Here is a 25,295-nt window from a genome sequence, read left to right as displayed (position 1 = left end):
TACATCAACCCACTCAAATAACCCTAACAAGTCCGAAAAGTGGAACATTCAAACACGATCCTCTTTCCATTGATGAACGGTCCATACGTCTTATCACGATTGAGCCTAATTTATCACAACCCGACGGACTTATTCAGTGTTCCATGTCGCATACTAAGCTGAATGGCGTCCACTACACATGTTTGTCGTACAGATGGGGAGATCCCGAACCTCGCAAGCTGATCCTCATCAATGGAAAAGAAGCTTCCATCCAGACGAATCTTTTCGACTTTCTAGACACCGTCCGTGCGACAAACCGAGATGCGATTTGGATAGATGCGCTATGCATCAATCAAAACGACTCAATGGAAAAGAATCATCAGGTTTCTCAAATGGGCGAAATCTACTCTGGAGCTCAGTGCGTCTACGCGTGGCTAGGTCTACCAATAAAGCGGCCAACTGGATGTGGCAATCTACTGGAGTGTGTAATGAACTTCACCAGGCACGATCATCATCACGAGCTATGGTTACTCACAAACCTTTTCAACAACGAGTATTGGAAGCGATGCTGGATCATCCAAGAGATCGCTCTGGCTCTCCATGTGGTTGTCCTGTTGGGACCTGACAGCTGCGACTTCTCACAGCTCGTGGAAGCCGCTAGCCGACCCAAAGTCTACGAATCCCAGGGCATTACATTTTACCGGCGTTCCTACGGATCTACGAGCAGTGTATTCGCCCAGTTCTCAAAACTCAATATCGGTCGCAGCCAGTTCGTCGCAAAAGGTTTAATCCCACTGCTCGCTGACTTTTCGAAGACGAGATCTACTTTGACCCATGATCGCATATTCGCTTTGGTACCGCTTTGTCGCGAGAAGGCCAGCTTCGAGATTGATTATAATCTTTCGATCAGGGATCTGATCTACGAGACCTTGACTAGCTGCAAGGGATGTTTATGTGCATGCTCAACTCTGCAAGTATTGTGGAGTGTCTTCAATTCGGAACTTGGTCATCCTAACGATCATCTTGAGATAAGCATACGTGGCCTTCGGTTCACCTTCGAACAAGGGAACGAAAGATTCCAAATTCATGGAGACAAGACATTTGCATCTGAAGGGAGGATCGCGATAATGAGGCAAATAAAGTCTGTGACGTGGAGCGATCCTCGGCACAAATGCCCTTCCCTATCAATACTTTTGAATCGTCTCTTTGTTGGTACTTCCATCATTCGTCTCCATAAAAATTGGCCCTCGAATCGCGGGCTCAACACGATAGACGACCACCCCTCAATGATCTTCAAAGTACCACAGCCATGTCGATACGTTCTCTCACTGACAGAGTCACCGAATCATTCGACTGAAGCCTGATTGAAGCCGACAAAGACTATGTGCTTACTGATACCTTCACAATGCGGAGTACAAGTACAGAATTCCTGATATGCGTATCAACATCGGTTCTTCGAAGCTTACTAGAAAACGATTTCCCCCTAAGCCCTGACGTTAATCCGCGGCCCATGGGGATGTTTGTAGTTTTGTGCAACAGGGGAAAGGGGAAAAAACATGACTCGTTCGGATCTCCTGCGCCTTTTCGTTTCTGTCGAGGACTGCAGGATGTTTGCGGGACGTCTACAAACTCTAGTCCTATAGCTGAAACAAGTAGCTTTCTTTGAAAACAACCTCTTTACCGAGTCGTTCGAGCAAAGAATCATTCTTCATAGTGTTGGTCTGCATTATAAGTTTCTCATGTCGGATTCATCGCGGCCTGTTACAGGCGCCGAATCAGGGCAGATGCGGGCACCAGTGCTAGCTCCGCGGGAGGGACGGGCGGATCATCGACCCATAAACTTCTTGATTCCCGACACGTCACATCTGATGCTCTTCAGCCTTCTTCTAGTCTTCGCCCCCGCATTCTGATGTAACATATTGCTGTCGCTCGGATTACTACTTTCGAAATGCAGAACCAAGGAAGTTAAACACAACGCGACAGCCATGACGAAGGCAATGTGTCCGCCGAAGACGCCAAGATGGTTGCGTGTCGCACGACCTAGCTACGATGCGTGAGCAATCCGCATCTGCAAGAGCGCCCTACACCTGCTCATTCGTCCCTGATCGTCGATACCAGATTGATGATTTGCGGTGAGCGTAGTGGGTGTATGCATTCAATGGTAGGGTGTGGACGCCGCGAGGCTGAAGAAATCGGTGATAGGTTGAGATAGAGCTGTATCCGCCGGGGCTTGCAGTGGCTGCAGAAGAAGGCAGATGAAGGCAAATGAAGGCAAACAGGCGTTCGTGTCAACAGAGCTTCTAGGCTTATCGCTGCCTCATTCGACGGGATGATATCACCTGCCATAGGTTCAGTCGCCTTCCATGGCCTCCACAATGAAGCCTGCGTCGCTGCTTTGACTGAAAACGGCCACGAGGATGCTTTTCGCTGGAGGTTCTAACTCGCTTGGCTGGAGCTGGACTGTTAATTTGAACAGCCACATGCTATGTGAGTGGCAGGTAAGCACGTAGCAGGCTTACATAGCTGTGCTCTCACCCTGTTCTGCTTGCGTAACATGTGTCACAGCCCCTTTCTCATATCTGCTCACACAATGGGAGTCCTCTTAGCGCGGTTCGCAACCTCCCCGCCTCCAGATTGCCTGAAGGACAGACTTATGGCTGAGATCGAAAGGCGGAGAAGTCAGAATCATTTGCCTATTCGAGGCGGTTTTCTGACCCTGGGTTATATCGACGAGCTCTTCACCGTCGAAGGAATCTCTCAACAACTCCAAAAATACGAGGAATTCCAACGAATCTCAAAGGCAAAGAGAGCTGAACTCGCTCTGTTCATCAAGGAGAACCAGCAAAAGCTCTATGCTATACTTCTTCTCATGGATCAGTCACACCACCTGATCTCGGACAAAGCCAGGGCCTTTACCGACAAATACCTCTTCGCCATTCAAAAGCCTGGCCTTGCGTCTCTGCCATGTCCTTTATCGACTCTGGAAACATTGCCTTTATTCCGTGGTTTCGCCTCTGCGTTCTACGAACAGCAGTATGTGTTTCCGCCAAGCCTATCAACACCGGAGACTGTAAAGCATCCATTACATTTCAAATTTCCGTTTGCCAACGAACGTGAAAGAGTAGGTAACGGGTCGTTTGGTGAGGTTTATCGAGTGGAAATACCGCGTGGATTTCTATTACCTCTTGCAGATGAAGATGTCTCCAAGGTATTTATGAGCTTCAGCCAAATAGCAGGAGTTTACACTAATCGTCAGTAGAACGTGGTTGTTGCATACAAAAGAATTCGGAGGCAAGCTACCAAAGCGTGGGAAAAAGTTGATTCGGAAGTCAAGGTACTCCACCAACGACCCCATAGGAACATCACACCATTGTGGGGAAGCTTCTTTGCAGGGCTAGAAGAGACTCGCGAAGCGAGAAGCTCCGCTCAATGCCTATATCTGCTATCTCCTGCAGCCACCATGAGCATGCAGGGCTGGATGAGTGATGAAAAAGCTGTAGCCGCTGATATATCATCTGGCTTCATATACTTCGACACCATGATGGCTCTTGCATCTGGATTAACTTATATTCACCGAGAGATCGACACGATGGTAGCCTACCATCGGGATATCAAGCCAAGCAACATCCTTCTATTCCAAAACAAAGATGGAAAGATCTGGAAATTCTGTGACTTTGGGACTTCGAACCTCAAGCGTGTAGATAATACTGGGACTGAAAGTATAGTTACAGACAAGTACTGGGCACCTCCTGAGTTCTTTGAGGACCATTCGAATGAGAACGGAATAACACATGCTCGCACCCACGACGTATTTTCTCTTGGATGTGTATTCCTCGAATTGGCGACTTTACTACACATGGGTGCTGACGGCCGCGACAAGTTTGAAATACTGAGAGTGGAGGAAGACCGCGACCCTCAGGCATTAGGTTATCGGGGCGCATTCCACCGATCGATGCCAGCGGTACGCCGTTGGATTGGAAAACTGCGCGATATACACGAAGAAGAACAAAGCCGCGATGTGCTTGCTCTCATATCCGATATGTTACAGCCCATAGATGAACGTATATACTCCTGGGAGGTGGAGATCGACCTGTTCATTCTTGGACCTTCAGGAGGAGATTCTGTGAAGGTAGTTGACTATCTGCGTCAAATTGGCCACCGGTCAATAGGCTACAGCGCAAGAACAAAGCACAATCCTTATACACGCGCGAAGAAACGGGCTAAGGAAAATCAACTTTACGGCGTGAGGTGTGCGAATCAGTTCTTCCAAGTTATGGAGACTCTTCGATGGCATGAGTATTCGCCTCAATCCACTGGAAGCTTTCAGCAAACTCCAGGACAACAAGTCTATTCGAACATATCGTTGGCACAGGAAGATGATATACTCTGTGGCGGTCAAACTCTGTATCAGGAGATATCGAATAGCTTCCACAAATCAGATATTGTAGCGCTTTACGGAGTCGCTGGCATTGGGTAAGCGAGACCAGTCACTCCGCGGAAGTCTGGCTAATTGCGTCAAATAGGAAAACTCGGAACGCTCTTGAATACGCGCGACAGTTCCTGAGTCCTGTGGACCAGACTTTGACTAGACACACGTTTATCGTAGATGCCACTAGCGCAGACAGCTTGTGGAATTCGTACGATGCTATCGCAGATACGATTAGCCAATCTTCAATAGGCGACAAGGTCACAAAAGCTACGCTTGGCTCCTGGTTGGAAAATAGCAAAACTGGCAAGTGGTTCATCGTCGTGGACGGCTTCAATCCGACTGATGACATCAATGAACTCAAGAAAATGCTACCAACGCCTAGACGTAGTATCGATCAGATACTGATTACCACAAGAGATCGCGCTATCGTAGATAAGTACTCGATCAACGAAGCGCGTGTACCACCCTGCATCGAGGTATGCGCGCTCACCTCCGCAGATTCTATGCGTTTCTTCAAGCAGAACATTGAAGAATGGAAAAGGTTGAAGAGCAACGAAGTCGACACAACCATGATCGAATCTCTGCTTAAAGAACTTTGGTCTCCTGCGATGATTAGATATGCTGCCGTGCATATGGAGGAGGACCGAATGGACACTGTGCAAATGCAGGAGCTGGTGGATGAGAATGGACTCTCGGTCATCAGAACCCCGTTCCCATCGTATCTTGAGTACGTTCTTCAACCGTTAGCCGGTACACTATCTCGCCCTGGGACTTGGCCTCGAGAGGTTGGAACTCTGTTTCTGCTCGCATTCTTCGACCCTCGTGGTGTCGAATGGAGTACGTTAAGGAACAATCACGCAACAAAGAGGAAGAGGTTGGGACTGCTGAAGTCTCTGGGAAGACTGCAAGACTGTGGCCTTATCGAGAAAGCTTCATGTGATATTGGCCCGGTCTACTCCATTCGCGGCAACATTCGTAGAGCCATTATGGAATGGATCGAACAGCATGACGGCCCTGAAGGCAGGGCGGAGGGCTTTCTGAATCGCTACAGTAAGGCGCTTTCGATAACATACAAGTCCTATCATTCTTCGCTCAAAGCTGCCAAGGCGACGATAGTCGACACATTTTCCGGGGCCCACCAGTCCGAAGAACCGTTCATGCCACACTTCAGATGCTTTGTACAGTTCACCATTGAATACCCTCAGCAACAGAAGCCTCTGATGCATCATCTTGCTGTACAGGCTGTTATTTCCTTCTCAAAGGTCCTTCTGGAGCAAGACAGATATAGAGAAGCTATCACAGTGACGGAGTACACTCGAAAACACTACAAGTACAAACTCGACGAAGATGACAGCGAGAAGCAAGTTCAAGTTTTCTTCACCCTAGGAAGACATCTAGTCACCATCTATCTCGCTTGCCCAAGAGACACATTGACTAATGGGTATCGATCGAAAGCAAGTGAACTGATCTCCGATCTACGGTCAGACATCAAGAAACTCAAGGGGTCGTACTCAGGGCAAGCCTGGATGACATTGATAAACTTGGAGATCAAGCTGGACGAGGTCAGAATGTATAGGCAGTCCGCAATTTATGACCAAGCGCACCGAAAACTATCGGACGTCAGCGACGCCGTAAACGCGATGATCAACAGTGGTGACAGAGTCATTCAAGAGACCTACGAGCATATCATTTTCAGAGACGGGAACAGGCGTACTCCACTGGCACCACTTTCACCACGAAAACTACAGATCATGGCGAATTTCCAAGATGGTTTGCTGCACTTAGCGGAAGGCAGCTCAAGACCTCGAACAGACCGGAAATGTGCTCTAGAGTTCTGGAACAGGGCTCGTGAGCTACTCATGTCGACCGAGAGTGCATTTGAACAGTATTGCGCGAGCGACGAACTTTGGCATGACGACATACGTGTAGCGAGCGCAGTGGTGAATACCAGGATAGGAGGCAAGGGCCTTATCCGAGATGCAATATACACTTTGGAACTCGTGCGAGGTAGGATGGAAGATAGGTACGGGCTGGTCCGGCGTACTATGGATGTGGAACGTAGGCTTAACGAGGCGAGGCTCCAGTCCAACAAGCAACATGTGAAGATTGCCATCGAAAGCCTACGGGAACTTCTGGAATGGTACACAGATAATTTCGGCAAGTACGCATCCCATGGAGAATACACTACATGCACCAAAACCTGCGCGTCTCTGCTTGTGAGAGCGCTGAGGCGAATGGGCAAAAGGGATGAGGCGAGTGAGCTTAGAAAAACATATAGGCTGGAGGCAGAACCCAGCGAAGAAGAAAGCTCTTGGGTACGGCAAGAAGTGCTGCTCAAGGTCTCCATCTTCGTTGTTGTAGTGCTGCTCTACCTGGGGTACTCGTATCAGAATTTGTAGACAGTAATTTGTAGGAAACCAGTTGGCCTGAATCTCACAATTCGTGCACACACCTAGGTACATCTGCGCAGTAAATATCATAGGTAGACTATATGACATCGATACTTTATGGTACGCAACATCACAGCACACTAAGTCTGAACAAAGTAGAGCAATAGTTCTAGGCTACAGTCTAGCTCAAAGACTCATGATCATCGTTCTCGAGAAGAAGCCTTTAGTCTGTAGGGGTTCTAAGCTTGACAAAGATGATAGACGTCAAACGATGGATACAGTTTCGTATTATAGGTATCAGGTATGTAGGAAGCACACCTGCTTTGCGGTCATTATATACAGGGTTATCTAACCGCATTATGTTGCCCAATCCATCGACAGCCAACTTCACTTGGTATAGCAAGAGAAGATCCATGAATTACTGACGTTATGGCCAAGAGATGACTCAACGCCTCGAGAAAAATGAAACCAAAACATCCCAGAACGTGCGCGAGAAAGGGTATTAACCGTGATACATGGTACAAGGGCCCTGAACCAGACTCCAATAAGAAACATGTTGACACAAACGCCTGAGTTTTCTGCATCTAAGCTTGAGGACTTTTCACATACACTCAAAGTGCCATGCCCTCACGTCGCATATTGACGAGGTGGGGGTGCATGGCGTAATGTCATCTCGCTCCTGAGGCTCTTCCTCCACAATCATATCACTTTCAGTATCGGGCCTGCGCGCAGGTAGTTGCGGTGATTCTAAGGTAGGGGTTTGCGGCGACTGGGCGGTAGGCGTCGTGTCTCCAGCGCTGGGCGCAGGCTGAAGTGCAAGGCCGAGATGCTCCGGATCGTAGCCTGAGGGGCTTGGAGGCTCAGATAAGTTGTCGTAGCTGATCGTATATTTGGTGATAGTAAGTTGGGGAGCAGGCAGATGCCATTGCCTCCGGTCGGCAGCACCTGTCGCTGGGCGGCTCGCAGGTGCAACGTAGGCTCCGCCAGCGCGGCCACGAGAGTTTTGTGAAACACTGTTTGCTCTGATGCGGTCAGCACATATGCCATATCTGCGCTTTCGGGTGGTCGACTAACTGCACGCGTTGGACGCCAGGTAGCTGCAAGCTAGGAAATAGAGCGATTTGTCGGAGATGGTCCATGAGTGTCCCCACAGTTGGCGGATCTCCCGCAGTTGGCGGATCTCCGGGGAACGTGTTGTTGCGTATCCACCGCCTTTGGCTGCCGTTGTCCTGGGAAGAACCCATCATATCAGACATATTGCAGACTAATAGGAGAGAGGGCGAGCTGGGACTTACAGGAGTTTGTTTGCTATAGCTACATAGCCCCGATGGTGGGTCTTCCAGGGTAGCTCATGCTTGCTTGCTAGCTAGCACCTGCATCACGTACTTTGCGTCACGTTCTGCCGCTTATCGATAAACCTTGTCGCCCAAGGCGTTCTTCCGAATAACGGAAGTCAAAGTGCTATCTTGTCGGCCTGATTCTCACTCGTTCATCCTCTCATAACAGCGGAATCCGAACCTTCGGTGAATCGTGGGTTCAGATGCGATTTACAAAAATTTGGCATGTAGAATGGTTCGATTGCAAACAACTATAGAGTATATGTCCATCATCATCTCCCAGGTCTTGCGCTGAACCACTACGGTCACTTTTTCCTGATGTTTTTGGTATCGAACACGAGCGGGTCGTGGGGCTCGGCATCTCGCGCCACTAACCACCGCCCAGAGCTCTCGCTCGACCCTCCAGGGCCCATCACAGTTCCTAGTTCCCACTCAACTAAGGATAGTCAGCGCACGCTGCAACCTTGTTGGAACGACACTGTACCATCTAACAATACCCATACTTTATCATCTTTCGCGTACGTGGCTTGCGACGTGGCCTGATCTGGTGTTTTTGGACGCGCCATATTTGCAGACTTGTGCCCTTAATTATCTCGATTCGTGTAGAATGGGAAGGCCGTTGATACCAGATCTTGGAGCTGGTGAGTAAATAGTTGAGCAAGACAGTCCGACGACAATCATGCGTTATATAGTGTTTGTGCAGCGTATGTATGGAGAGCTCTGCTGTCGTCATAGGGCATCTGTTGTGCAGCCCCAAATGCAGCCCTCAGCCTTCCCAGTCACCGGTGCAGTCCGAAGGGTTGCACTCCAGTTATATCATGTCGCGTCCAGCACACCTAGAGAATCCTCAAGGACGCGCTTGCCCTCCGTGGCTGGCCTCGCCAGGCGAAAGGGCGTACGAACTGCGCCGTCTTACGTCCTGCCAAGTTCGCCTCTTCGAGTACAAAGCTGATAGCCACCCAGCCTGGTCCGAATGTTACTCCAACACTTTACCCTTCGCTAAACTCACCTCAGCTTAGTCAATAGCGCGCGATGCCAACTTCTAGATTATGGACCCTATCTCCAGCGCAGCAAGTGTTATAACATTGCTAGGGGCGGCCGCAGGCACGATCAAAGTCATCCATGACGCGGTAAATTCGATTATCGATGCTCCCAGGGATATTCGAACGCAGAGCGAACGGCTTGGATTCCTCTCCATCACACTCGCTAGCATCGTTCAGACTTGCAAACAACTTCCGGGCGATTGTCAATTAGATCTGGAACTCTGTGGTATAGGCGAGCTCGTTAAGGATGCCATATTACTGGAAGGCAAATTAAGCGCTCGAGGAACGCGCATGGTCAGGAGTAGTCTCGGCAGGGTTCACGAAAGCTGCAAATGGCTTCTATTCGATCGGCAGCTCAAGCGGTTTTTCGAATCTCTGGATCAATGGAATACCATCCTTTCCCAAGTCTTCTTGGTAGCACAAATGTTCGTCATCTTGACTCTAGACCAATCTTTGGATCAAACGTTTACAAAAGTGTAGGACGCTCTTGAGACAAATCCATGCCCAAACGTCATTGTTAACGCGCCTACCGCATCCTACTCAACCCGTTCTACCGATAACCCCACAGATCTCGATGATACCCCACATCTACAAAGAAAGTCAGATGATGATTCCTGACAAAGTGTCTCGGATCTCGATGCGGATTCCACATACAAGGGAGAATCGGCTTGCTTCTTTAGCGAGGATAGCTGAACCTATTGGAGTACTGAGAGGTTACCAATATCATATCCAGATGCTAGGTATCGATATGGCTCTGTCTGGGGGAAGGCTAGTGGTAAAACGCTGGTCCCGTTCTGGGAAGGAAATACACACTACGCTGCCTCAGTCGGAAGGTCATCATTTTTCGCTCATCATGTCAATGCCAAAAGTCACTAGTCGGCGGTTGAAGGTGAGCGTTGCCGGCTATCGAACACGGTCTTGCGATCCGACCCTAAACTTCCGCTGGATGATACGATATCATAGAGTACTTGCTTACGATCATCCCCACTTTGTAGCTATAAAGAAGGACGATATATGTCACCTCCAAAACCAATTATCATCTAACACACTGTGTCTATCCGATCGCATTGCAGGAGGTCACAGTATGCTGCATGTAAGTATCACGCGTGGATGAGAGAGAGAGCAGAAATTGACAAAGCATGACACAGTATGCAGTGCGTCACAGTAGGCCAGCCATCGCCACGATGTTGATCGATGAAGGCCTTGACGTCAATGTGCAGAACGATCGTGGCCAGTAAGTGCTTTCGTCCTTTATCATCCTTTTTCGCTAAATACAATTAGGACGCCTCTCCATGTAGCTGTACAGCAAGGGACAGACTTCGAGTGTGCTCGCTTACTTCTAGAACACGGTGCAGACGCTTTCCAGCAAGACAACGAAGGTAGGAGTGCGTTACACTATTTCTTCAACGATGTGATACGGCAGCTTATGCTCTATCACGCCGATGATGTTGACCCTTGGATGCAAGATCGGAGCGGTATGTCTGTACTGCATTGGGCGTCATGGAGCCGTAGCTCCTCTCACCAAACTTTCCTCTGCTTTCCAAATAGACCAGGAGAACCATCATGCCATAGCTTGAAAGACGTGTACGGAAAGTCTATGCTGCACTATGCCGTACAAAGAGGTAACGCAGACCTCATCGCCTTCTTCCTTGCAGGTCCAGATGCAGCAGCCATGTCAATGCCAGACTTTTCTGGAAGAACCCTGCTTCACTACGCTACCGAGAGTGGCCGACCGGACACGATCAACTTGATGCTGGAGAGAGGTATCGATCTCGACACTATTGATGATCAGGGTCGTACGGTACTCCACCACGCCGCTATGCGCGGCAATCTTATCGCTGCTCAGCGTCTCATAGCGCAGGGTGCAACCCACCAGTTAAGCTACAAGGACCATAGTGATCAGACTCCGGCGGACTTGGCATGCCAATATGCTTCAAAAGCGGTCGTGGACTACTTCGAAACGCTTGGCCATTCGGGTGTTTGCAGCAGGAAACAAGACACTTGTTTGACTTCTGAGACGGCAAGTCAGGGCAGAAGTGCTGATAAAATGAGATGGAACATAGTTGCGCTACTACTTCTAACATTTGCGATGCTGTACTGGAGTACCCAGGCGAGTGACGGTCCTGCGATAAGCGTGATATGAGCGCGCATGTAAACTAGGATGTTTGAAAAGTTATTTAAGGGCGAATTCAGGTGGATCGCGCATTTATTAAATTACGTTTTACTGTTCTATTGAGGCTTTCATGAGCAACTCAACCAAATAGGAACTCAAAAACTATGCTGAAATTCTGGTAGCATCGCACGATTGCAAATGCCTTGTCAACACCATCAAGGCATTGTATCAGCGTACATAAATCCTGGTAGTTGTCGTGTACAACACAAATATGCTTTCGCTGTTTGTCCAGGATTTGTATCAGTCTCGAAGATAAGACTTTCTTATCATGTTTTATGGTACTGGTAGTCCTCGCAGTATGGATCCTTGTATTGAAAGACCATCCTTATCCTTGCGGAAAGATGCCGATGAGGTCTTCGATGTATCATAAGTCGATACTCGAGTCTGGATATGACAGACATACTTTTGAGAGGTTTGCGACAGACTCTTTGAAGAATGGTTGCCTAGATTCCGATGAAGATATGCGAGGCTGAGAGGCGGGGTCGTTAGCTCAACCAGCCATTGGGGCGCAGCGGGCTCAGCCGCACCAACATTGCAATCAACCCAGCGACGTAATTGACTCAGAAAGAGTTCATATCCAATCCAAAAGGTCCAGTGAATCAGCCACCATCTTCGGACGAGGGGTAAACACGGCGCTAAATTATGCCTTCATATCAAGTCAGCATCCGGTCAAACGCATGCACTGATCGATAAAGTCCTTCATCCCAGCCTTAAAATACAGGCCACTGCGTTTGACTACAAGCGCTCACGACGGTTCAAAATCAACACTTGATATGGATGTACTCAAAGAACCCATCACTATTACAGACTCGTCAGCGCAAGACCAGCAACATACCGGCATGAAGCCAGCTGAACCCCACCAACGCTTCAAGGACAAGCCCTACCTGCAATGCCTCGGGACCCTCGAAGATGCATTTCCAGCACTCAAATCATTCTTAGAGAAGCTGGCTAACGAAGAAGAGCCAGGGCGCAAGGCTGTCAATTCACACTACCTTGAGCAACACAGGCGAGCACCAGGACGATGCTATTGCTTGGAGTTCAAAGATGAAAGTAACTCCGTGATAGATAAAGGAGCCTTTGAAAGCGCTGACGCGCTGAGAGAATATCTGCAAAAGAAACCAGCCACGCAAAGTCGCGACGAGAAACACAGACGCCTCTTCATCTTGGAGGATATGGAGCCAGAATACGTCGACGCACTAGGTCATCATCTAGGTGTGGATCCTTTGGTTTTCAGCGAACAAATGAATACCTGGAACTTTACGGACTCCTGGTCTATTCCGCACAGGGGGCTGCCTTCGATGTCGATACCGGAACAGTCGTTTACCTTGCGCTATTACGAACTGCGTACCTTGCTCGAGCCCAAATCGGTCGACGTTCTTAGCTTACAAACGTCATTTGCAGTCAATCGGCGCGTAAGTGTCTCCGTGAATATTGCGTGTAACACATACACTAACTTTGTACACCCACTTTTAGAGGTACGAAAGGTGGAGAGATATCGATATACCTTCGCTGGGCAAGCCCGATCGAAGACATGCTTTTGTGAGACGATGCGCGTCATTCTGGACATCGCAGAGCTCGTTGTCAGATGGAACACCAGATGATCTGGGGTGGGATGGTAAGTTCTCCAGACCATCTCGAAGCCGTTACCCATGGCTAACAGTCATGAGTATAGCTGTTATCCTTGTAGACCCTGCATTTGCTGCCACCTGCGCGATACCACCCACAAAACCAGCAAACCCAGATGTTCCTACATTCAACGGCGTTCCGATAGAACCAAGCGAACTCAAAACTCTGGATGATTGTTTGATCCTGCAGGCCGAGAAGCCATTCAAAAGTAGGTCGGCGCTCTGGAGAGCGCAAGATTGGGGCGCAACTCACCCCCTCCAGGGTAAATCGCATCGGAGCTGGCCGTATCATAACGGATGCTCTACATTGGCTCCTTTGATGTTCTCCGAAGTTGGCATGGGAGCGAAAGAGGCAAACGTCGGAATATTCCAGAGGAGGCGGAATCTTACGAGTGCCATGGATGAGATGGTGTTCTACTGGACGAAGCTCGCCACTCCCGAGCTCATTCAGGAAACGAAAAAAAAGTCGTCCAACTCAGCGTTTTACCTTCTCAAACACGTCGCGCAACATTGGGTGAACCAGCTGGAACTCATGAACACCACCATCGCCAGAGCTGAATGGTTCTCCGATGACTACCAAGCCCAGATTGACGACAACTTGAGTAGGCAGAAATGGAAAAATGACCTACTCAAGATCAACGAAATCGCCAAGGATATCAACTACATGCGCCGACATTTAAACCACTTTTGGCGCGCCATGTACCTGAATCTCGAACGCCTGGGGGTCCAACTAGGTTCCGAGAGCGTCGATAGAGACGCGTCCCTAGCACTACAAGGTGCACAAAAGGACTTTCTCACCATTCACACAAGGATGCAACCTTTGCGCGATCGCGCGGAGGCCTTGAACTCCGTCTCAAACGATCTCGCCAACCTGCGCGCGGCATTCAGAGGCGTCTCAGATGGCGAATTCAGCCTGCGTCTTAGTTTGTTCGCCTCTGTTGTCTTTCCGCTCACATTGCTCGCGGGCATCTTTAGCATGGGCGATGATTTCCGGCCTGGAAAACCGCAGTTCTATAAGCTCTGGGCCATCGGCGTGCCTGTCTGCTTGGTAGTCGCGCTTGGACTGGTGTACGGAAGGCGGCCATGGGCGGTCACTATCGATATTTGGGACTATGCAAGAGCCTGGCTCGAGGACCTTAAGCTGGTGAAACCCAAGAATGAGAAGGCTGCGCAAAAACGAGCCAAGATTGGCATGGAAGAGCACAAAATGGAGAAGAGCAGATCTGTTGAGCAAGAGAGTTTGAAGAAAAGAGCAAGCCGAAAGAATCGTGATGAAGAATATGGTGACTGTTGAACAAGCAGAGAGTGGAGATTTTGGGGTGCTCGGCTCCAGCGGGGCCATTTCGTCACCAACCGCGGCAGCGCGTGGACCTGCTATCCTTATTCCCGCATCACCGCAGCAATGGCTTCCAGCTGCTCCCTCTGCCACCTTTGTGAAATAGTAGTATGGGTATCGTCTTCAAGCCTCAGCACAACCCTTCCATTATCACCGCCTAATCTCGCTGCAATCTGCACGCCATGATTGGCAGGCACGAAACAGTCGTCCTTGCCGTACCACAATTGTACTCGCAGATCCTTTCTGATGCCTTCGATCTGGAAACCCCAATCGCGACACAACACCTTCCCGTCCAAAGCTATGCCTTCAAATCCTTGCGCTCTCGCTTCGCGGGTTGACCGCAATACCAGGCGAATGACGTCATCATCGTTCATGATCTTTCGGTCCCTTGGATCCTTTATTTTGGCGAGACTTGAGGGAGACAGCGCGCGCTGAAGACGCTGTTCGTCGGTCATGTCCATTCGCCCGAAGACATCGCGGCTGAAATACCATTCCATCAGGAACTCGGGAGTATACTTCCATCCATATGGGAAGCCAATTTTGTGCATGAAGTCCGCTCCCTTCATGCCAATGTCCATCGGTCCAAGTCCGCATACGATGGATATGCATTTCAGCTTCGTCGGGGGAAGCGATGCTGCGCAAGCGAGAACGTATGGACCGCCTCCCGATGCGCCTAGTATTGAGTAAGATTCGAGTTGCAGATGTTCAATCAGACTCTCGAGGTCTTTCGGGCAGTCGAGTAGCGTTCGTTGGGGATGTGGTGTGCTCCAGCCTATGCCAGGCCTATCGACCGAAATTATCCTCAAGCCTAGCTCGAGGCCAAGGTCGTGGTAAAAGGCGGCTTCGAGACGAGAGCCTGGAAGGCCGTGGTGGTACAAGATTGGGTGACCGGTAGGCGAACCGTATTGTGCGTAGCCTAGTTTGCGGCCATCTGGAAGGGTGCAAATATCTGAGCTATCATCGCCCAAGGGATAGCGACACTCGTGCGAGTTACTATCCCGATTAGGCAAACTCTCTTGGTTGCTCTTGCTCATGATTGGGGGTTCGATGGTGATTTGATCTAACGTAGGCTGAACGAGTTGGGGTGGGCATACAGTATTTTGCTTGCAAGTATAGTCGCAACTGTCTGCATCGATTCCAAAGGTTATCACCACAAGACTCGGTTTTATGAGCATTCTGTTTGCTTAGGAGAGACATGGTCGGCTTGGACGGACAGCCGACCAACAGCGTCAGATGTTCTGCTTACTCCGACTTTTCCCGCATTCTCTTTGTTCAAGCCAGGCAACAGTCTTGTAGATGTCATGAAGAACTGCACACAACCAAACTCCTCCTTTTTCCAACGAGCGGAGTGTTTTCTCAATCTCGTTTCGCACTTCCAGTCGAAGTCAGACGGGTGCAGGCTAACGGGACATTCTGCTCTATTCTTTGCCAACGAATGCGACATAGGCTTTACCCCACAAGAGGCAATATCGCAAGATTGGATGGAATTGCTTTATGTCTTGGAATGGTATATTTATTGGCGGTCTTCGCAGCCTTCTAACATCTCTTCTTCGGCAATCAAGAATCCGAGATTGTATATGTACGTAGGCAGCCAACAGCGTCAAGAAAACACGACGAAGCTAGACCTTTACACATACACCAGGTTCTACACCAGACTTATCGTCAGAAAGTTTGGGTACACTAACCAGGCAGCTGCATGCGCACCATGCAGTAATCACGCCATGTTAGCATCAACAATGCTGTGAATACTCAATGTTGTGCTACTTTTCTACTTCCGCTGCGACATGACACACACCGTTCGGTACGTAGACAGACACTTCGGGGTGCGCGATCCTGCAACTTGCGTCTTAGCATTTCACCGAAAATTCACGCAGAAGTTGGCAGTATTCCACTGGTCACAAGTAAGAGCCAAGATTTCGACGTTACAGATGTCAAAAAACAAATCATTGCCTAAACTCATATCGTAAGTATCGTATCATAAGCGAGGCTGATCATCCTAGTAAGCACTACACAGCGCCAATAATGTCGTTGCCTTCTATGACGACTAGACCACGTTGTGGGAACGGATGTTCGACGTCGAAAAAAGCGTTGTTCGCTCACGTCCGAGATCAGCAAGACCCACGAGGCAGCTAGGTAATGCCTTGATCGTTGTCCTTCATGCACATCCTAGCACCCACGCGCTTACGGAGATCTTGCCCTGGCGAGTGAGGCTCAACGTTGCGCTGCATACCCCAACCGCTTTCTCTCCACACAATACGCCACTGACAAGTCGCGAAACTCTCCCAAACAGGTTCCCGTACGTCGATCAGGGTACTATCACATTTCGCACTCGGGTATGAACCAGTCGCCTCCACTGCCTCGGATCCGAGAGAACAATGGCTTTGACGGGATGACGCCCTGCAGCAGCGACTTTGTCGGCGCTGAGCGCTTTACTGCGTGTGCATGATCCCGGCTTTTCTGCTGTGCAATGTGGATTTCACGCGTGCTTCGCCAATGACAGGCTTCGCATGACGATTGTGTGCCGTTTTCAGGTGCTCGATCGAGATGAGGGTGACCCAGCAGCCTGTCACTCTTTCTATCGGGGTGCGGAGGATGCGTCTCTAGCACATGGCGTAATTGTTGCTGCTGCATGGGACGAATAATTGGTGGGATACCACCCACCAACCATATGCATGTGAGTATCTGGCTAGACCTGTGGCTCATATTGCGGGCCGTAGCGTCATTGTGTATGTTTTGCAGATTAAGAGAAACATGTTATCTCAATGCATTGAGGCAATATCCCCTTACACCCATCCTTTTCCTTCGCAGGGATCCGCATCCAGTCGCCGATTCAAGGGACGGCAAGGCTGTAACTCCGCCGCGCACGTTTTGAGCCCGCTGCTATAACCGGACTTTCGGGCTAAAAGTGACAAATAGCCGAATTGGTTTTCTTCATCATATCCGACACGGCCGAGGTGTTGAGGATGCATTGTTGCAACTGAAGAAGGAAATGAAGGAGAGAGCGAGAGTGTGACTTGGAGCATTCTGACCAGGTACTCGGGTCAGATGTGACAAATGACTCCATGGTCGCATACATCGGGACCATCACGACCACCATGTCGGGTACATGCACCCATACATGCACCGAGAAGCAAATGGGAAAGACCAACATGTGAATGTTAGGGGGTTTGGTGGGGGTATATTGTATTGCTGACTCCCATGACGGCATGCTAAACCAAAAGTCCGGGACGTGGGGTGAAGGACGTCGTAAAATGTATACCGATATTCGCTAAGTATGCTTCTATGTTTCCCGTTCGCAATGCTGAAAATGTGTTGCTCCAATAACTCCTCTATGCAAAGTGACCTCCACATTACTCTGTCATAATCATATCGCCTTATCTAAACCCCTCACTACCCATGAATCCACTCCAATCATCCATGTCGCGGCTCTCGGCTAGAGGCGTAAGCGAGGATAGAGGACCCACAGTCGATGGATGTATAGCGACCGAGCATCTCATATGCACTTGCTCTCCTTGTTGGGACATCCCGTGAGTGGTCGGCGCATATACATTTGCGGCCTCGGCGATACTTGACATCGGTAACGGTACTGCAGAGCTAGAGGCGAAGTGGTGGTAAGTTCTCGGATCCGAGTCGTAAGAGGAATACTGGGGTGCATCGAAGGGGTTGTAATCTCCTGAGCTAGTAGTCCGCAGTGGTGTGTTTCGCGATGTTCGGGCCGTTGATCTATCATTTTCGCTCGGCAGGGAATAATGCGGCCTCAAGAGTGGCGGGTGTGCGTTGGTTGGAGGGATTCCGGGACAGGATCTGTGCCTTTGCAGGCTGTGGGACTCTTCTCGCGGATGGCTCCATGCGGAAGGTGGGGTTTCATGTCCTTGACTTCCGTCCGGAGCTTCGAAGTGCCAGCCTTGATTCCAAAACATGTCGTTATCCGGTTCTGCTGACGCTGTGACCCTCTGCAACTGATTGTATAAGTGAAGCGGAATGGTTCTCTCGTCTCCTTGAGAGGTTTGCCACTCGTGAGGACCCATCGTGTCTTTCCTTACATGCCCATGCAACATGGAGAAGTCAGAGGGCGATGTTGGAGCCGTGTAACCATGCGGCTGCATGTAACCATCCCCGGACCTTGTCGCGTATCTTGTGGGCGTTGGTCGCAACGTGGTCGATCTGCGTAGACCCTGCATGATCTCCGCTGGTCTAGAACTATCAGCTTCCTCCTTGGAGGATGCTGTTTCTTTCTGATCTGCCGTGTGGAGATAAGATGGCCCTTGTTGTTGGTCTCCAAATTGGGTTGAGGTCCGGGAATCAATCCATATTTCCGGGACAAGCGCTACGTCTTGGATAGCATGTTGACCAGGGCCTTCGAGCAGGGACATTTCCATATGGCCCATGACTGTATCACTTCTACTCAAAATCCTTGTCGATTCACTCTTGTCAGCTTCTTGGGCTGCTGCATTTCCTTGTTTTCGTGGTGGAACCCCAGGCTGTTTTGTGACGGCTGTACGCAGCTCTTGCAGACCCCAGCTGATCTTTTCTACGGCTAGTCCGGCAAGGCTATGCACGTTGTTCTCGTAGAGATCTTTAAAGATGACAAACGCTTGTTCTGCCTTCATGGCGCCAACGGTGATTATCCGGCATTCTATGGCGTCCAATAGGAGGATCATGGAACTGTTGAAGGCCTGTTGCGCTAGAGTCCAACTGATCAGCGCTGCTGGGTCTCGGTGATAAAAGAAGATGAAGGCGGTAAGAAGAGCTTCCGATGAAGCAAGTACTAGCGTTTTTGCGCGACGAGCAGCTAGTGTTGACCATGTGTCAGGCTGGAAGCGGTTGACAGCCTGGAATGCTGTCGCACTATCTGCGCCGATAGGCACGGCGTCCTGGGTGGTGTGCTTCCCGAATCTCTGCCGATTCAAGAGCACAATGTACGTGTGCGTTTTACAGAAGTACACTATAACATGTGAGTGAATGTGGACACATGGTTGTTTACGCTACAGTATTGCAGCTAAAAGTCTACCATTCGGGAAATATGACCGAAGTGATGACATGGGGGAGTAATACGTACCAATAGCTATAGCGTACAGGTCAGGCAAATTAGTCTCAGGGTACATCCAGGTGTCGTTGAATTGCAGCGTTTCAGGCACCGTATCCAGTAATCTTCGAAGTGCGTCTGTAAGCTCATCAATCCTGGCACTCGTCAAGCGGTCGCAACTCATGATTTGCCTGGCCAATACGGTGAAATGATTGACAAATTCGCCAAAACGTAGCAAGACCGGATCAGTCGTCAATTCGACTGGCCAAGGGTTATCTCCGATGCCGGTTATTCCAAGAGGTCTGCCGAGCGTCATGGACATGTGTTCGTCCAGGTGCAACATATGCCACCACACTTTTTGTCGCACTGCGCAGTCCTTCTCGTTCGTAGGTGCCGGATCAAGATACTTCGGGTGACGATGAAGACCAATCGAATGGGCGAGGCGGATAGTAGTACCGAATAAGGTGTATGCGTCTAGCATTCTTCCATCGTTTGTCAGATAACTTCCGATCATGAGCAGCGTTTGAATTGAGGAGAGGGATGGTTTGTGTGTAAAGGAGGCCAGTCGTAAAGCTTGCATCGCTGCTGCAACTGTGTCAAATATGTTAGTCCTGCTACCAATGTCCTCCGGCAGACTCACTGTAGACATTGCTCTTCTGCGTTTCGACTTCGATGACTTTGGCTTTCCATTGTCCTCCTCCTCTATCCCACGTTGAGTGCTGTGCCCCCAGTGCGATAAGCCCAAATAGAAACGCCAAAGTAGTCGGATAGAGCTCAGAATTCTTTCTAGCGTCTGACAAGAAGTCCTCTACCTCATTGTTCGTCATCTCCGCAGGCACTTGATAGACTCGTCTCTGGAAAGCTCCCAAGTATTCCATAAGTTCTTGCTTCTCGGGCAGACAGCTTAGTAGTTGTGGAAAACATTCGTCCGGTGCAGCACTGAAAAGAGTCGGGTAGGGATACGTTGGCGAGCTGCGGAACATATCCGAGCCGCGAGGTGTTGTGTAGGATAATGGTAGACAGCTAGTGTCCGCTGCAGTGAACTTCGAATGTCAGTCTTGATGTTTAGGCTTGAACACGTATACACACATCGCTGACGACAGTAGCCAGCCCTGGCGAGCCAAAATAGATGCTGTCTTGCCATTCTGAAGTCTGGAAGCGTTTCTGCTTAGTTGTGCGTCGCTTGTGAGATGTAGCAGCGCCCTCTCTGGAGACAGAGTCGGGTGAGACTTCGCGGCCAGCGTCATCGTCATCCAGCGGTATTTGGCAGGAGCGTAGTCGTTCTTTGAGTCGTAGGTTCTCGGCGCGTAATTTCCGAAGCTCGTAACTCTGCTGGATTGGAGCATAGTTGCCGTCCTCTGCGATGAAGTAGCAGTCCCGCGGAGAGCCACGAGCACAACATGCCGAACATGGCTTTGTGCGATCACACTATGCCAAGTCAGCGCGATGTACGCCCATTTTCCAAACCGCTAATGTATCGCTTTCACAGATTGTTGCGTGGACCGCAGTCCGAGGAGGGAAACCAACCTTGACCTTGCGCTCTCTACACTTCGTGCATGATAGCAATTGACGTGGCTGTTGTGGCTGTTGCTTCCTTCGGTTGGTGTCGGCCGCACCAGGAGAATGATCTTGAGGAATATGTATTCGTTCGTATGGAACCTCTGCAGCTGACATAGTAGAACAAAACTAGTCTGTCGTGCCGTATCGAATATTGAATAAGACTAACTAGAGAGACACACTTCGAGAATGATACAATTGTTTGTTGAGTGTGGCAGACAGTGTGGTATACATCGAGTCAGAATCATATATTTGGTCGATTCGTGTCAACGAGAAGCTCGCGTCATCTGTTTTGTAGGAACATTCTAGATATCACCTCTAGCCACTGGCACTGCCGTGATAAGTAAACACACGAACGCGAAGCCTCATTCCAGTTAGGGAAGCCTCCGAGCCATTGGTAGAGTAAAGAAGCGCTAATGTTAGAAATGCTGGGCTTTCACCGTAGTCTGAGCTCCCGGACTGGCGGTATTACATTGCGCTTACGCTAATACGCATGGAACACCGAGGCGCAGTTGTACAAAAGATATCGCCAAGCGGGTTGAAGGGGCCATCGGAACAATACAGGATGCTTGACACAGCACACAGATCTGACGCACCTGTCGACGGCCCGAGCCTCTGGGTCTCCCCACCCTTCTCTGCCCACGCGCGCATATGCATGCACAACGAACCGGATTGCTTGCCGGTTAAATGCTTCCTTCCTACAACTGAGCGGAGAACTCGATCTTGACATTGCGGATCTACATCTATGTTGGTTGTTCGTAGCAGGTGCCACCGTGGCTTGGTGTGGCTTGCAGGGGCGTGTGTTGGAACGCCTCCATTGCTTCAAGCTTTCATTGGACAGTCCTAGTTGTTTCGGACGTTACTACTGCGTACTGTCTTTTTTATTCCGCAGCAGAATTGATGCGAATGCGAGGCTGGCAATTTGGAATCGATGGGCTGTTGAGAGTGATCTACAATCACGGAGCGCAAGCCCCGCGGTGTAATACCAAAACGCCTCGTTTTGCCACCATCGGAACCTGAAATTGTTCGCGTGCCAGGCATACCGTCTGCCGGGACGTCAAACATAACCAACCCCACCGTCGCCCAGGAATTCAACTTCCGCGATCTTCTGTCGGCAGTTGCGAGAAAAGCAGATGAGAAGATTCTAGCAAAGTGGCTTAGACAGCTTTGTTAGTTCGGTCCAAGAGGCGAATCGGCTTCACCCAGATGGTTCTCAGAAAAAGGTCGACTCTCTCCAGCGCCACTTCCCATTCATCACCTTCTTCGCAGTCATGACTGTTCATGAAAACCTTGAGGCCATACTCCGGTATCTCACCTTCCACCAACCCCGCCCCTACCTTCACAGACCTTGTCCAGAACGTGAATGTTTTAGGGAGCTCCGCTTCCTTGTACTGGAAAGCACGAAGGATAGCCTGGGTAACCCAGAAGCGTGTGGAATTCCGCTTGGTCTGGGTTATGATCCGCTCGCGAGGGGAAAGTGTGACGATAGATTCTTGCATTTGGCTTTGTGAGAAGGGGAGTATGGACTTGGACCCCGGCGCCAATTTAAATTTTCTGCCGTTTTGTGCTTCCCAGCGTAGGGCAGCCTCGATTTGCCAGTGCGCAATCATGTCTGTAAAGCGACGGAGAGGACTTGTGACTTTGATGTAGCTAGGGACTCCGATGATCTTGTGTGGCAAAGGCGAAGAATGTGCAACGGCCATGCCTAACGATCTTGTCCATCGCGAATGGAGATCCAGTCGTACCTTTCCGTGTTTTTCGTAGTGGGTCTGCACAAGCTGTTGCAGCTCCTTTGGTTCCAAATCTCCGCCTGGTGGTTCGATCGTACCCCTATACATCACGGGTATGTTCCGCTCAGTACACCATGCAGCCGCTGTCTGACCGGCAAGCAGCATCATCTCTTCGGTAATGTTCTTAGGTCCGATCTCCAACTGCATCAAACCGTCCGAGATCGAATTCGTTACCTCGATTATCGGGTCTCCTTGAATAAAACGTGCCCGATCCAATGATGGGGCGTTCCAGCTCAAGCCACCCTGGCTGGCGCTCTCAAAGACACGAGCACTAATACCCCCGGTAGCAAACTTAACACCGCCAGCAGTCCTTCGCTTCGTCCATAAGGCTTGGGCCGCAGTATAAAGATTACGCAGGTCATCAAGTTGACTTGGAGCAAGGCTCGGAGGTTGCCGTTCTGTGCCGCGTGGCACCTCACCACCGACAACAAGCTTTCTTGTTTTGCTCGGACTGTTGTCACCAAGAAGAGCAGCCACCTCGGATGGCGTGATGCTGACAACATTGTGAACGGTGCCGTGCTGTATCTTCGTTTCCAAGACGGAGCCAGTACTGTCAATACGGGAACTGAAGGTGATGACAGGGCGGTTCTTGTCAAGACTGAAGTGCCCTTGGGCAGCCCAAGCTGGAAGCATAGGGAAAGATCGCTCTGGCGTATACACGGATTCAGTCATGTGGGCGGCAAGACCAGATAGCGTATGGGTTTTGTCGAAGAATGCTGTTGGATTCGCAACGTGTACATGAATCCAGAATTCAGAAGATGCACCCTTGACTTGTTCGATCGATATGCCGTCATCGATCTCGTGGGCGCCGACATCGTCGATGCAGTATACTGTCGTCGATCCCCAATCGTGGCGAAGATGTGCCATTGCATCTCGAAAGTCAGGATTCCTTCGTATAAGCTCAACTTTATTGTTAAGTACTTCCAGGTTGCGAGACTGTCGGACGGTGGGAAGCATCAGCTGCTCGTCATAGATCGCGCGATTGTCGTGGGGCGAGATGACACCTATCTCTTGTAGGAACAGTAGACCAGTACCTTTTTTGATGTTGCTGAGAGTGTCGTCGTGAGTTCCTGTGCCGGCGAAGACATCTGAACCGTAGAACCCTGATGACGAGACCAAGCTCGTACAAGCAGATTGAAGACCAGCCATACCCTTGAACTGATCAGTAAGTACCCATGCTTGTAGAAACTTGATGATCTGTTTGTCAGTGTTTGAAAATGTCTCTCCCCAAGTGATGCGCAGATTGGAGGATCCGTCCGGTGGCGAGGAATTCTTGCTAGGTCCAAGACCCCCGTAGGTTGGCTCACGGAACTTTCGACTGTTTGCGATAAGTTTGCGGGCCTTCGCAAGGAAATTCGCAACGTAAGTGTAGCCGTCGGTGCGGGCTTGCTGAGCATCCTTGATGGTCTCGAAACTTCTCACAGACAAGGCACGGTATTCGCGATATTCTCGGATCCACTCTTGGACTGCCTCCATGACCTCGACATCAGCCTTGGGTCGGATAGCAAAAATGTTCGTCAGACGGTGGTTGCGAGCATCGGAGTTGAAACGAAATTCATTGTGGTGGAGAGCCTTTCGAACGGCCAGGAGAGCTGCTGGTGAGGATACCCAGGAAGAATCTTGCTTCCCCAGCAGTTTCTTCGCAATCTGTGCCAGTGTCATCATACGTGTCTTGGTGTTGTCTGCCAAGACATCGTAGGCCCCGTCCAGTACTGAGGCATTTGTTCTGTAAATGTTCTCCGCTTCTGCTGTCATCTGTTCGAGGGTCGCTACGACCGGAGCGGACAACTCTCTCGGAACGTGGACTTCACCCTTGGGATTGGCTAAGCCAGGATTTGTAGGCAGGAAGGGAACGAGTGGCTCAAGAAGTGCGGGATCGATGCAGCCTTGGATAGCGAAAGACACGCGACCAATCAAGGAATGTGTCCATCGACCATTGACGGAGAAGAATTGACTCTCATTATTCAGTTGCTGCACGAAAACAGCAAGTACGGGTTCACGGCCCGGTTGCGTGAGTTCGACCACGTCGCCGGGCTTCAGGAAAAGGCCGATAGTAATGACCTCTTCTGCCTCATCTTCCTCCGCCACATCCCACTCGCTCTCTTTTGCATCCTGGTCGGCCTTGAGAGCGGACGACAACTTTGATAGTCCGTTCTGCGTATTATTGCGTGCGGGGTGATTCTCGAATGCCGTAAGAATTTCTTCTGTCGGTCCACCAAATTGATGTTGCCACCGCTCGAGATGCTCACGGACTGGAACTCCTTGGGGGCGAGCAAGGAGAGACGGATCTGGGGCGGGCGTAGGAGTGGTGGTGGTGAGGGTGGATTGTTGTGAGCGCTGACAGTTGTTAGTCGTTGGTTGTCATACCGGACGTATCACTTACGTTGGCAGCGGCATGGAGCGCCCGCCTCTGCGTTTGTGGAACTTTTACAGTAGAAAGTCCACGAATATTTTGTGTTGAACAGGAACTACTTCGCTGGGCCAGTAGACGACATTGGCATCGCAGGCATACATTGCCTGCAGCCCGCCCAAGACGAGGATACATTTTGAGGCGAATCGTGAATGATGTCGTCAATCCAAAAAAGAGCGGCCGAGGGAAGGCGCGTTTGA

At 50.1% G+C, this 25,295-nt stretch overlaps 9 protein-coding genes across 9 annotated transcripts; 5 read left to right on the top strand and 4 right to left on the bottom strand.

Moving 5' to 3' along the window:
* Positions 1 to 38: 38 nt before the first annotated feature.
* CC77DRAFT_908908 (HET-domain-containing protein) lies at positions 39 to 920 on the top strand (the record flags this gene model as incomplete). Its single annotated transcript, XM_018533632.1, has 2 exons — positions 39 to 136; positions 194 to 920. Coding segments are annotated over 2 exons (825 nt in total), but the record flags the coding sequence as incomplete, so codon positions are not given.
* A 1,649-nt stretch (positions 921 to 2,569) lies between these two features.
* CC77DRAFT_1064411 (hypothetical protein) lies at positions 2,570 to 6,807 on the top strand (the record flags this gene model as incomplete). Its single annotated transcript, XM_018528722.1, has 3 exons — positions 2,570 to 3,187; positions 3,239 to 4,452; positions 4,503 to 6,807. The coding sequence occupies 3 exons, from the start codon at positions 2,570 to 2,572 to the stop codon at positions 6,805 to 6,807; spliced, it is 4,137 nt and encodes a 1,378-aa protein (XP_018382571.1).
* Positions 6,808 to 7,399: 592 nt separating this feature from the next.
* Positions 7,400 to 8,054, bottom strand: CC77DRAFT_1064410 (hypothetical protein; the record flags this gene model as incomplete). The annotated part of the gene is made up of 2 exons (XM_018528721.1): positions 7,400 to 7,820; positions 7,873 to 8,054. 2 exons carry the CDS (start codon positions 8,052 to 8,054, stop codon positions 7,400 to 7,402), a joined length of 603 nt encoding a protein of 200 aa, XP_018382570.1.
* Positions 8,055 to 8,931: 877 nt separating this feature from the next.
* On the top strand, positions 8,932 to 10,435 carry CC77DRAFT_280242 (hypothetical protein). The gene is made up of 4 exons (XM_018530998.1): positions 8,932 to 9,603; positions 9,659 to 10,067; positions 10,174 to 10,271; positions 10,327 to 10,435. Exons 1-3 carry the CDS (start codon positions 9,185 to 9,187, stop codon positions 10,177 to 10,179), a joined length of 834 nt encoding a protein of 277 aa, XP_018382569.1. The 5' UTR covers positions 8,932 to 9,184; the 3' UTR covers positions 10,180 to 10,271; positions 10,327 to 10,435.
* A 217-nt stretch (positions 10,436 to 10,652) lies between these two features.
* On the top strand, positions 10,653 to 11,045 carry CC77DRAFT_894300 (ankyrin; the record flags this gene model as incomplete). The annotated part of the gene is made up of 1 exon (XM_018533517.1): positions 10,653 to 11,045. A coding segment is annotated over one exon (393 nt), but the record flags the coding sequence as incomplete, so codon positions are not given.
* A 2,337-nt stretch (positions 11,046 to 13,382) lies between these two features.
* CC77DRAFT_942975 (hypothetical protein) lies at positions 13,383 to 14,270 on the top strand (the record flags this gene model as incomplete). The annotated part of the gene is made up of 1 exon (XM_018534889.1): positions 13,383 to 14,270. One exon carries the CDS (start codon positions 13,383 to 13,385, stop codon positions 14,268 to 14,270), a length of 888 nt encoding a protein of 295 aa, XP_018382567.1.
* An 86-nt stretch (positions 14,271 to 14,356) lies between these two features.
* On the bottom strand, positions 14,357 to 15,346 carry CC77DRAFT_942485 (alpha/beta-hydrolase; the record flags this gene model as incomplete). The annotated part of the gene is made up of 1 exon (XM_018534864.1): positions 14,357 to 15,346. The coding sequence occupies one exon, from the start codon at positions 15,344 to 15,346 to the stop codon at positions 14,357 to 14,359; it is 990 nt and encodes a 329-aa protein (XP_018382566.1).
* A 2,257-nt stretch (positions 15,347 to 17,603) lies between these two features.
* On the bottom strand, positions 17,604 to 21,187 carry CC77DRAFT_279987 (hypothetical protein). The gene is made up of 5 exons (XM_018530996.1): positions 20,866 to 21,187; positions 20,428 to 20,766; positions 19,979 to 20,381; positions 19,372 to 19,929; positions 17,604 to 19,257 (listed from the first exon to the last, which is right to left on the bottom strand). The coding sequence occupies exons 1-5, from the start codon at positions 21,010 to 21,012 to the stop codon at positions 17,687 to 17,689; spliced, it is 3,018 nt and encodes a 1,005-aa protein (XP_018382565.1). The 5' UTR covers positions 21,013 to 21,187; the 3' UTR covers positions 17,604 to 17,686.
* Positions 21,188 to 22,052: 865 nt separating this feature from the next.
* Positions 22,053 to 25,230, bottom strand: CC77DRAFT_1011616 (RNB-domain-containing protein; the record flags this gene model as incomplete). Its single annotated transcript, XM_018523722.1, has 2 exons — positions 22,053 to 25,022; positions 25,069 to 25,230. 2 exons carry the CDS (start codon positions 25,228 to 25,230, stop codon positions 22,053 to 22,055), a joined length of 3,132 nt encoding a protein of 1,043 aa, XP_018382564.1.
* Between the last annotated feature and the right edge of the window lie 65 nt (positions 25,231 to 25,295).

The sequence above is a fragment of the Alternaria alternata genome (assembly GCF_001642055.1).
Source record: "Alternaria alternata strain SRC1lrK2f unplaced genomic scaffold CC77scaffold_19, whole genome shotgun sequence".
Taxonomy (NCBI): domain Eukaryota; kingdom Fungi; phylum Ascomycota; class Dothideomycetes; order Pleosporales; family Pleosporaceae; genus Alternaria; species Alternaria alternata.
Note: the sequence above shows the minus strand (reverse complement) of the source record. Positions and strands in the feature narration are given on the sequence as shown.